Genomic DNA, 12,068 nt, shown 5'->3' with positions numbered 1-12,068 from the left:
ACAGAGGTTTTATTTTGGTCTTGTCTCTTTGGTCCATTTTTATGCAGATTAAAATTATTTTAAAAGTTTTGCAGCACCTTGCAGGAACCCAGTGTTGTGTCAGCTGGCAGCATGAATGTTTTTGGTTTCTGCTGTTTGTGCTGCAGATGGTATCAGCTGCAGCAAAGCTCTTCCTATGCCAACAGCCCTCGATCAAAGGGCACTGAGAGGTTAAAAAGATGGGTGTGGTAGCAAAATATTCCCGACCTGTGTAAGATTTGGGTATCTGAAGTTGAGAGAACAGGGCTTGATTTGATTTTTATTTATTTTACAAGGAAGGTGAAAGCAACTGTAAGAAAAAGGCTGAGGAATCAAGGAAATACCTTGACCAAACACTGAAACTTAAACATTTGCTGCAATGTGCAGTTGTAATTAGCAAAGAGAATACTGTTGGAATGACAGTTACACCTACCATTCTGTTAGAAATCTCTTTTTTGGTTGCTTTAATATTTACCTCTGGCTAAACCTGCACCTATTCTGTCTATCCTTTACTAGGTATTCATTTGACTGATGAATAGGTGCTTATCAACTGCTACTTTGCTCCACTGTCTGGTGTTATATCTGAATATGTGTCATAAAACTTTACATTTGTGACAGCAGTGTAGTTCAACTGTCACCTGTACTTGCCTTATGTTTTACAGATACTCTGTGTGTTAAGCAGAATTTTGCTCATTCAGGGTACTTATTTAGCATAAAATGAAGTTTGATTATTCTGTGGGTTTACTTAGTGTAAAATGAAGTCTGTGGTGTAAAACTCTTCATTCTTTAAAGATTGACAGTTGTCATGTTTGCTAAAGGGAATATAGTCTATGCAGTGGCATTCTGCAGTAATGTCTGTTGTCTGCCTTAAGATGTAAATGAAAAAATACAAGGCAACCATTGCTTGTAACAAGCATTTATGGCTATGTTTAGTCTTCTGAATAGTTGTATAGAATATCCCATATAATCTTTAAGAAAGAATGCTCTTTGCCAGATACTGTAATTTCATACACTTCTCATCAGCGTCTCCCAGTCTCCTCTTGCCACCTCAAGTAGCAGACCTGTGTTAGATGGCTGAGTGCTGCAGGCATTGGGGGAATTGTCTTATTAGTAAGGTCAAGAGTGTCTGTGTTCAGGGTTACTGAATGTGGCTGAGTCCTAAAGGTAAATTAATTGCTTCATCAACTTCAGTGATGGAGTTGGAGCAGACAAACCTATCAGTACTGCTGCCCAGGCTCACTTAGAGTGTGCAGTATATTTTTATGAATTTCCCAGCAGTGGTTTAGGGCTGTCCCCCCAAGCTATTTGCTCTTCCTCTCTTGGCATCAGTGTTCCAGTGATGTTGCATTGTATTGGGAGGAACTGGAACTACTGAGATGCAGGCACATGTTTCTTTCTGTCATGGAAAGGCAGAGGAGCGTAGCAGACATGACTAGCAAAGGTTTGAAATAATGCGGCTGTTTGCTCAGTCCGTGTGAGCTGGATTTAAATTTATAAATACTGTTGGCTCTCCTCCTGGATCATGTTATAACATTCTGGCATCACAAACTTTGCACTACTTTTGTTCCCAGAAGAAGCCATTTTGTCTTCCCTTATCTGCTCTGTCTCCAGCAGCTTGTTCCTTTGCCAGTTAACCCCTCATTTGCTTAAATATATGTGAAATTAATCTCTAGTGTAACTAGGTCCTTTTCTGGATGTAGTTCAAAATGTGGTAATATGATGCCAGCTATAGGAATGAGTAGTGGGGAGGAAGAGAAACTTGTGGAGAAAAAGGAGGAGGATGGCATGGCTATGAAAAGGGGCTGGTTTGTTCCCATTTGAAGTTTAGAAGCTATGGCTGTAGTGTTACTAATACAGGGGCTGGTTAGCCTCAAGCAATATATGTAGGAGGTGAGAACCTCTTTTTGCAATGAGGTATTGATTCTGGAATTCAGGGAGAGCCATTCTACCAGATTTCAGTCAATTGCCTGAGTACACTATCCTAAGATGTGCTTACCCTATAATTTCCACCCCCACACCTCCCAGCTTCTGTAGCCTGTACAGGGTTTGTACTGAATGCATAAATAACCAATATACTTTATTGTATCTCCTGTCAGCTATTTTTATACTGTTATTTTCCATATCAGCAATTACACTGTTTCTATAAGCTTTATTTTACTCCTGTAGCATGACACCTGATCCCATAAACATGCCCCTGGGTTTGGGCTGAGCTCACTGTGAGCCAGTGTCATAAGTGCTGGTCCCTGGTGTCAATAGATATTTTTTTTATCTCAAAGTCAATATTTAGCTGTTTATCCTGTTCCTTATATTGAAGATGCTGTGATTTAGGGATTATGGTACTTTAGTACTGATGCCTCTGCAAAGAACTGTTGGGATGTGAGAGTGCTCTGTGCTGCGCAGGCTTTGTGCAGATATACAAAGGACCACAGGGGCAGAGGAATGTGGGATGATTTTCCACAACCTTTTCTGGCTTCTTCTGAAGTGAGGGAACTTTGTCTTGAAAATGTACTGTTCACTAACCCTTCCTCCATTAGTGAAATCCATTTGCAGGATGCTAAAGCTGACAAATGGCCATGAACTGTAACATTAAGGCAAGGGAAACACTGGATGTGTTTTCAGAGCTGTGTAAGCAGCTGTGGCTCGTTGATCTTGATGGTGCAGGAGCATCACACATCAGCAGTTTTCTTGGCTCTATTTATTTCTTGGCCCTATCATTTGGCAGAAAAGGTTACCTGTTTAACTGTCTGGTTAAAGACTCATGGTCATGACAAGTGTCTCATGAACACCGCTGACAATTTTGCCAACTGTGGAACAAAATGTCTTAGCTTTGGGAGATGACTATATCTCCTTCATGTTGGCTCTGGAATCAGTGTGATTCAGTGCCTTGTGCCTTTCTTGAATGTGCTTCATCAGTTGGTCTTTCTTTAGCACCGTCCTCTTCAATGGATTTTTAAAACAATGCTAGCATTTGTTTTCATCATTCTCTGCAGCCTGTTTCAGTGGAAGATCGCGAAATACTCGAGCTACGGACCTTCCGGTGCAATGTTTTAGTTTCATATGTCAATTTCAATGGAAATTGACATGTAAAGCTTAAACTTCCTTTCAGGTATTTTTTCCCCGTGTTTGTTTAGGGTGATCAAAATAACCTTGTTTTGGGTAGGTTTTGAGGGCTTGTCCAGGCTTTACAAACCTCTAATTGTCTTACATGTTAAATACCTCTGAGCACATGACCAGAAAGCAGCATGTGAGCAGCACCTCAGCGGGGATTACTGTACTCTGGAGTCAGGTGCCGCAGCACAGATCGCAGGTCGCTGTGCCTCGGTACAGCGCTCTCCGAACGCGCATCGCCTGCCAGGGTGTCTCAGAAGGGCGTTTGCTAAACACGCACAGGTCATTCGTGCATCTCGCACACATGGTTCATGCCTGTAAGGTTATTGTTAAGCTTGCATAAAAGTAATTACAGTGCCATGGTATTATTTACAGTCATCGGCGACTTAGACTTCAAGTGTTGCAGTAATAGCTGTCCTGCTACGTATCAGGGAGTGCTTCCTCGCTGATTAATTTGGGATAGCATCCTTCTTCCTTGCGTGTGTTGACTTCCTGAGGGAAGCGGGTGGCTCCTGCAGAGAGGGCTCAGCTAGTCCTGGGAGAAATGGGCAACCTGAAGGCGGCAGCGCCGTTCTGAATTGTCCTAAAGAGCGTCACCGGGGGCTGAGGCAGCTGCCGCTCCGGGCCTGGCCGGGGCGAGGGATTTCTTGCAGTTAGCGCTGGCCATGGTGGTGCGGGGGTGCGCCTTCATATCCTGCCCTTGAACGGCACAGATCCCGCAGCCGCGGGACTGCACTAGGCTGGGCCTTCCTTAGACTGGACTCGCCTGGCTGGAACCGGCGGCAGGAGTCGGAGGGCCCCGCTGCCCTCGGCCCGTGAGTGCCGCGGAGGGTCCGGCCCCGGGCGGGACTCGAACCCGCGGCTCTATGGGGGCCCGGCGCGCACGCGCCTTGACCGCAGCCCGCTGGGCGCGCCCGCCCCTTCGCCGTGGACGGCGCCGCGCGGTGACGCCTCGGCGCTCCTGCCTGTCACGGGGCCGCGGCGCGCGCCGGGGCGGAGCTCGCGGGCGGCAGCGGCGTCGGCGCCCCTCGCGCCCGACGGGACGCCACCCGGACCGGACCGGCCGCGGCGCGCAGCGCCACCGGCCCCGCTCCCGCCGCCCCGCCGCCGCCCGCTCCGCCGCAGCGGTCTCGGCGCCCGCCTGTTCACCCGTCCCCGCCGTGCCCGCGCGCGGGCAGGCCCCGGCCACTTTCCCGCCCGCCCCCGGGGGTGGGCTCCGCTCCGGAATCCTGCGCCGTCCCTCCGCGCCGTCCCGCCGCAGCCGGGGCTGCGCCCATGCCGCCGCCCGGGCAAGCGCTGGGGGGTCCCCGGCGGCCGCCCGGCCTCCGCCGTCACAGCAGGTCGGTGGGTGCGGCGGGCGGCCCGGGTGCGGGAGCGCCGGGGGCGGGTCTGTCCGGGCGCCCCCGGGGGCCGTTGGGGCGGCCCGGCTGCCGGAGGTGCCCGGGCTGGGGGGCACGGCCCCGGCCCGATGCAGGTGGAGCTGCGCGGCGGTGCAGTTGTTTGAGGAGCTGGGCACACGCTCGCTGATCTTCGTTGCTTAAATTGCAGCTGCAAAACCTTAAGTATTTTACGAGCTTTGCGAATATTTCTGTGTCCCCCGTAAACCTCGCCGCGATCGCACGGTGATGCTGTGGGCTCTCGTCTTCACATTGCTCTGCAGTGGTAGCGGTGCTGTGAATTGGGTATGTAGGTCAGATACTGCGAGATATTTTTGTCAGGGGAAAAAGTGAATGTTGGATTATTTATTCCCCTGTTGCATTTGAAGAGCATTGCAGCACCCACGAGGTTGGGGTTTTTTTCCCCCGGTTTCCTCTCTTGCTTCATAAATCTGGTTTTAGTTTTGTCATGGAGTGTCCTCTAAGAGGGTGGTGAAAGATAATAGAAGCCTACCTTGAAATAAGGGAAATTTCTGGTCCATGCAGAAAATGTCTCTCAACTACAACATTTCTCTTCTTTAAACAATGCAGCACGTTGCAGAGTTAGAGGCCTTCAGAATTGTCTTGCTGTGTGTATGGCAAAGATGTGTGTGCAGAATGAATGTGTACAAGCTTGTCTTGCGTTCTCTCGTGGCATAGCACTTACTAGCAGAATACCCTACAAAACATTCTTTTCCTATGGGATTCCCTATGGATATTTTTAAGGGAAGGGGCATTGATGAGTTAGTATTTATGCCACACTGAAAAACCTTAAAAGAATTTTCTTGGTTGTTATTTTTTCCTGCTTTCATATATGCCCTTGCTTACAGTGGCCTGGTAATTAACTGCTTTCCTCAGAAATCTATTTTAAAATGAGAACTTGCTGTAATTCCTGTTTTCTTTATGCTTTCTGTTCCATCATGATTGCCGCTGAAACGTATTGAACCCAAATTTGATTCAGATATTGATTCAGATAGTGAGGCTGTATATAATTAACTTGATTTTCTTAAGGTTTTATTGTATTTTGATAAAACAGAATAGGAAGATAACATTTATCAGATTGAATCATTACTGGAGAAAAGAAAAATCTGTGTAGAGTTTGCCTTGATGAACTCTGTGTCAGTGTTTAAACAGGTGGTTTACCTGTCACTAATGGAAGACTATGGCAAAGAAAACAGATGTTTCTGAGTTGCTTGCCTTGGCTTGCTGAGATTTCTAAACTGTCAGAGGAAACTTTTTAAGATAGCTGTGGTGTTTGGTAATCTTGTGAGTTTTTATAGTATATGTGAGTAGGCAGAGAGCTGTGACAGGTAGAATTTATTAGTATGGTGAAACGAGCATTATCTTGTTGTTTAATATTGTGGTAGGGAAGCTTTTTGGTTTTTTTGCTTTACATTGATAAAAGTAGCTAATTTATGGTCAAAATAAATAACCTTTCAATTTTGGTCATCGACTTGTCAGTAGTTCTTTGCTGTGGTTGTTTAGAAAGCTAGTCAGTGCACAGGCTTGTGGAATTTGAAGCCTGTTGAGGATAAATGCAGAAGAGATTGTTTTATTATAAAGTTTTCTTCTGAAGAAAGCAAACAAGGTGATCATGCTGTAAATTTAGGCCACATTTGTCATTTTTACTTCACATTTTTCCTTACTGTTTTCTAAAATAAAGTGTTCATAGTTAAGTACAAATCAGAATTTTTATTTTTTAAAACCCTATCATTAATAATAAGTATTTATGGAGAATGACTTGAAAAAAGCTTTGCATATTTTAGCAACCTGAAGTTTTATTTTTTTGTCTTTTATCTTTACTTCAGGCTGACTTTTTACATCAGCAAACTAAGTCAAAAGTAGTGAGTTACATGTAATTTATTTTTGTGACAGGTTGTTCAGTGGCTCTCTACCTGGGCATTCTGTGAACTAAAAATAATGTTTTCTTATAAAATGCAACCTGAGAATGATAATGGATTGATTTTCTTCATTTACTCCCCCTCTTCCACAAACACACAACTACAGGTGTTCTGACCTATGGAGAGGTACACATTTAGTTTGGAGTAATGAATGTATTTTCTAGTAATATCTTTTTAGATATTTGCTGTTAACATTATTTTCTGTTTAGACTACTATTTGGAGAAAAATAAATGAATGGTGAAAATGTGACTGATTTATGCAGTTAAATAGATCTCAAATACGTTTGCAGAAAATGTCTCATTTTCATATGTAAATATGTATATGGAGTAGTGACTCCACCTAGGTTTATCTAATTAACCATTAAGTTTGTCGACCTGCAAGTTTAATTTCTAAATGTAAGCTTTTAAAACTTAAGTGGAGCTGACACAGTATTACATTAAGAAAAAAAATTTTAAAAATCTGTGAATTTTATTAGGCATCAGTTTTTCTGTGGGAGGGAAGAAAAATCTTTTTTTAAAAGAATAAATACTGCATTTGCTATTTTAGTATTCTGGCATTTTGTAGTGCTAAGGAATAGGTCAAAATAGATCATGCATGCTATAATTGCACATAGCTTGCAGAATAACATTGGAAACATGTAATTGGGCAGTGGGAACATGTTCAGAATGCAGCGTGTTAGCTGTGATTCACTTCTCACTTCTGGATCTTGGCATGAGATCTTGATATGACAAATGCAATTTATGGCTCTATGTTAACCCAATTTCTTAGGCTAAACATGCTAGGTTTTTCTGGGATGCTTTTAATGTATTCACCTTCAGAGTAATTTTTTAGAAGCTGTGGAAGGTTTGGTAACAATAAAAAAAGGAAAGATGGAATTCTGTATTTGGATATTCCAGGGATTTCCCTGGGAACCACCGCTGTAGAGACAGTTTAACCCACAAATACACATATGGCATAGTTTAGGGCCCAGTTTAATGAGGTTACTTGAAGTTGGCCAAAGCAGAAGGATGTGCATTGTCCTTTAAAAACTGAGAGTCAGGAATTGGTAATGCAGGGAGGCCTGTAGACGTGTCTTTTTCCTGTCCATTTGTGAACTCTTACTAATGTTTACTTCTATATCTCAAATTATTGCATATTTTTGAAAATATACCAGCAAAGTGTAACTTGCTTTTTCACATGAGAGGAAAATAACTTTCTTCAGCCTGAAGTGTTTTTTCTTTGCTGTAATTTTGTTTTCAGCCATTTTTAAAATTCAGATCCTTCACTGTGTCATTCTCACTTGCTTGCTTCTCCTTCTCTATTTCCACTCATCATTTGCCCATTTCTGTGGATTATCTGCAGCAGTAAAAGATGCTGCTTTTGTTTTCCTGAGATGTTTTGTGCTAAGTGCACAAACTGCCACAAAGTGCACATCTGATAAGAGCAGTGTAATAAAATTCATATGCTTCAGATATTTATGCTGTACTTTTGAAGTTCAAGTATGATAACACTGATGAACAGTTCTCATTTGGATGAAGAAATAAGTGATGGATATGTAAGAAGGGAAGGGATTTCATGAGGTCAGCCCCTACTCGAGGCAGAAACAAATATGCTGCAATCATGTCTGGCAGACATTTGTCTGATCTTTTCTTAAAAAACTCAGAAGAGGGGAATACCACACCTCTTCACTGATCTATTTATAGCTAGTACATGACTGTTACTATCGTTTGCAGGCTTTTCTTAACATTTAACTTGAGTCTCTGTCTTGGTGCTAGTTAAGCCAGTTAATTCTCATCCAACTCTTATTACTCATGTGGGATAATGAGTTCTGTGCTCTTTTCACCAACTGTTTGCATACATGAAGACTGTTCCTCTGTCTCCTTTTATTTCAGACTTCTCTTTACTAAACTGTGCAAACAGCATTTTTGTTGCTCGCTCTCACTGGGCTCTATGTGATTTGTCTGTGTCTTTTTCCAAGTTCTCCAAACAAAGTCTTTGAGCAACCAAGTAATTAACTTACTCTGTAAGTTGCAGCAGAAGTAACGTGACAGACTTGTTAAAATGTCATTCTAGGGTGTGTGCATACAGGTATGGTTGGGGTTTGGTTTTGTTTTGTTGTTGGGGATCTTTTCCCTGCCAACAACATCAGGTCCTTGGCTCCTGCATTTGCTAACAAGGAGCTCCTATTAGCATTTGTTGAATCAGGCATCTCTTTCTTCATATATACAAATGGAAGTTATCGTTCAAATTCAGTCTTCATTTCAGGTTAATTTTCTTCTATTAAGCATTTCTAGACTTAGTAGAATCACGTTTCAGTAAGTTATTCTACAGGAGAATATGCAATCATTGCTCTTCCGTATCTGTTTTCCAGCACATACAATCCCTGTGGCTTTTGAACATAAGCCTGCTCTACAACAGGGAACTTGATTGAGAGCAAGTTCTCTTAGGGTTAGATGCAGCTTCTATTGGCAAAAATGTGTCTTTATTGGTTGGTGTTACACATGTGCTATCTTTGAGGTAAATTGCATTGCTGTGATACCTTCTGTCAGTGTAAACTGTACCTGAACAAGCCTTTTGCCATTTTGAGATGTCATATGGTCCAATGACATAGTAGAAGGAATTTTTATCCTCTAGGCATGCTTTACTGGAAGAATTGCAGAGTCAGCTACAAAACAGATGTGTTCAACATGTTCCCTGGTTTTACTCCATTTTGTCTGAGTTACGTAAATGATTTTATCCATAATTTTTGAGGCTAGATCACAGATGGGACAAATTTTGTGATTCTTTCATCAGCACTTTCTTCACAAAAAAAATGAAACAGACACAAATAATGATTATTAAAGAAGACTTCTTTTGGTTTCTTGCTGGAAGAAGTATTCAAGCAGTCAGTGTTGCTTACCTCTTACCTGTCCTCAAATTTATTTTAAAATTATTTAAGCAGGAGTTCTGTAAATGCCAACAGTTTGAATGCTGTGTTACCAAAATGGTAACAATGGGAACTACAGTCTCACCTTTGAACAAAGATTTGAAAATTGTAAAACATCTTGATCAAGTTGTTGTTTGACTTTATTTAAAAAAAGACAATAGAGAACTAAAACACTGCCACAAGCAGTAATTAAAATTTTAAAGAAGATATGACATTCTGTAGAAAAGTGTGAGAATTGTCACTAAATATTTTTATTAATGGAACTGCTAAAAACTGATTGGTAAAGCTCAACCTGTATTTAATTGTTGTTTTGTCATACTATGTGTGTTGTTAGCAGTACCACAATTACTTTTTTTTTTTAATAAAAATCAATAGCAACTCTGTGTTTCTTTTTGGTTTAGTTTGGTTTTTCCCCCCCACATTATCCTGATGATAATTGATTTGGTATAAAGTAGCAGTTAGAAAAGCATTTCTTGCACTGCTGGTACCAGTAAACTCAGTAACTTCAGGCAGGGATGAGGTTGGATCATGTAATCAGTGATTTCTTAAACTGCCGCAGCTACTTCCTTTATGGAATATCTGTTATGCCTCTGTGTCTGTGATATTGGCAGTATTGTGAATACTGAATGAGACTTTAAAATGAAAATATCAATGTTATTGGTGAAGTACCTGGCGAGTTTTAGTTAAAATCTTAATCCATAATGAAATCAATCAAAAGATAATCCAGTATTCTTCCCTCAGTGGTGAGCAAGAATGAGTGCTCATGGCAGATTGAGAACAGTGTAAGCGTGTGTAATACTTAGCGTGAATATTCTTTCAATCCCGAAATGTTTCCAGTAAAGGTTGGTTCTAAATCTGATGTGGGTTTTGTGTAGTTAGTAACCTTTGGATTTTTATCCTCAGACTTTTTATCCTCAGTCTTTTTTTTACATGTAGCTAAACATCTGGCATCCAAATATCCTTTGGTAAGAAATTCTATAGGTATGCTATTTGTTCTGTTAAAATCTACTTTTTTTTTTTTTAACTTGTATTGGTTTCCTTTGGTACTACATTTCAATTGGAGGAGAGTGAACAATCCATTTCTGTCCAACATAACAATATATCTCTCTGTTCCTCATACAATTTTGTAGCACTTTACCACTTTCTCCCCTCACCCAAATCTTATTGAAACCAGAGTCCTAGCTTGCCTATTTGTTTTCCCCTGGATGCCTTCAATACATTCCTTCAATAGATGCCCTCAGTTGTACTTTTTCCTGCTTTGCTACATCCTCTTCTAGAGCTGAAGTGTTCAAGATGTGGAAAAAAATCTGTTTCAGACTGGGTTTTTGTGTTGTTTGTTGTTTGTTTTTTTTTCATAATTCCTAACACTGACTTAATTTCTGGGTGCTGACAGTATTCAGTGCAAAGTCCATTGGTTTCTTTTGTGCAAAGTTAGAACCTGCTGCTCTCCTTCCTCCCCTCCACCCAACTTGCATCACTTCCATTCATACATGCTGTCTGATAAAGATCACTGCCTCTACTGTAGTCAGCCCTTTCCCTGCTCTCACAAATAGGCTGTGGAGTATCAGAAAACTTTTTACCTTGCTCCTCTCTCCTGGATAATTTAGAATGTATCGAACAACACAGACTCTTGTGGAGCCCCACTGGTATTCTCCTTCCTTGTGAAAACAATAACTATGTCTGTCCTATGTTTTATATATTTTAACCAATTTATTCATGCAAGGGTGGGTCTTTTTATGCAGTGACTGCAAGAAATCCTTTGGTGAGACTTCTCCAGCACCAGAAATCCAACTAGACCGTGATAGTGACTGAGATCAGTTCTTTATACACACGTTCAGAGTGCACCAAAATTTGAAAGTGAGGATCTCTTCTTGCAACAGGCTTATCTGCTTTTCCCTGTTCTATCATAAATATCCATATGTCCATTATTTGTGATTTATTTGTTACAGTTTGCACTTAACTGTGTGTAGTTTTCTGGAATCCTTGCTTTATGCATGACTGTCTTTTATGCATGACTGTCTTTTAAAGGATCTTTTTACAAGATCCAGATCTGTACAGTGGCCAAGAGGGATGGTTCCAGCATGAGTTCTTGCTCGTTTCTTTATGTTGATGTTGGTACTGTAGAAGTGTGAGATCAGTTAGATAAGCTGATGGTTAATGAAAACATAAAATAAATCTTTTTCAGCTGGATTATCTGCTTGCTCTGGATCTCCTGCTTGTCATTGGGGTTCAGCTGGAAAGCAGCAGTTACTGTGGACAAGCAGGAGTACTCCCTTGACAGAAATGCAACCTTAGCAGTGGGACTGTTGTCTTAAAGGTGATGATTAGGTGTGGGCACAGACATAGTAATCCTTCCTCTGGAACTTTTGAGTCTGTAGTTAGTTTACCTTAATAGCTGTATTTATGAGGGTTCTTACATTTTTATCAGTTAAGGGAAAAGTATAATTATAAAGCATCATAGATGTCATTGTAATGGTTTGGTACCCGCTGTGCTAGGGGAGGTACAAGAAAGAAACCTTAGGACAGTACCTTGTCTTTGTGTCTTTGCATTTTGTTTTGGAGTGTGTTGACAAAACTAGATTTCTATTGTTATATTTTTGTTTAAATGTTGTTATGAGGAATTGGGTTGAATAACATTTTTTTTTCAGATTCTCCAAAGTGCAAAGGGACAAAGAGTTTGTGTATTTGATAGCTTGGCAATATGTTCATATGTTTGCCTA

General features: G+C 41.4%; 2 protein-coding genes across 3 annotated transcripts in view; one reads left to right on the top strand and one right to left on the bottom strand.

Moving 5' to 3' along the window:
- Positions 1–3,877: 3,877 nt before the first annotated feature.
- On the bottom strand, positions 3,878–5,044 carry LOC115307477 (basic salivary proline-rich protein 4-like). Its single transcript, XM_029959897.1, has 2 exons — positions 5,017–5,044; positions 3,878–4,662 (listed from the first exon to the last, which is right to left on the bottom strand). Exons 1-2 carry the CDS (start codon positions 5,042–5,044, stop codon positions 3,878–3,880), a joined length of 813 nt encoding a protein of 270 aa, XP_029815757.1.
- The window catches only part of MAP3K2 (mitogen-activated protein kinase kinase kinase 2), a 52,079-nt gene continuing 44,702 nt past the window's right edge, over positions 4,692–12,068 (top strand). The window contains exon 1 of one of the 2 annotated variants that reach the window (XM_029959859.1): positions 4,692–4,808. The gene's annotated coding sequence lies outside the window, so the exon portion shown is untranslated. The remainder of the gene's footprint in view (positions 4,809–12,068) is intronic. The other variant, XM_018072650.1, reaches the window with a different exon arrangement.

Source organism: Manacus vitellinus, unplaced genomic scaffold, assembly GCF_001715985.3.
Source record: "Manacus vitellinus isolate BGI_N305 unplaced genomic scaffold, ASM171598v3 scaffold_22_pilon, whole genome shotgun sequence".
In the NCBI taxonomy this organism is placed as follows: domain Eukaryota; kingdom Metazoa; phylum Chordata; class Aves; order Passeriformes; family Pipridae; genus Manacus; species Manacus vitellinus.
The sequence above is the reverse complement of the archived record's forward strand: the minus strand, read 5'-3'. Positions and strand labels throughout refer to the sequence as shown.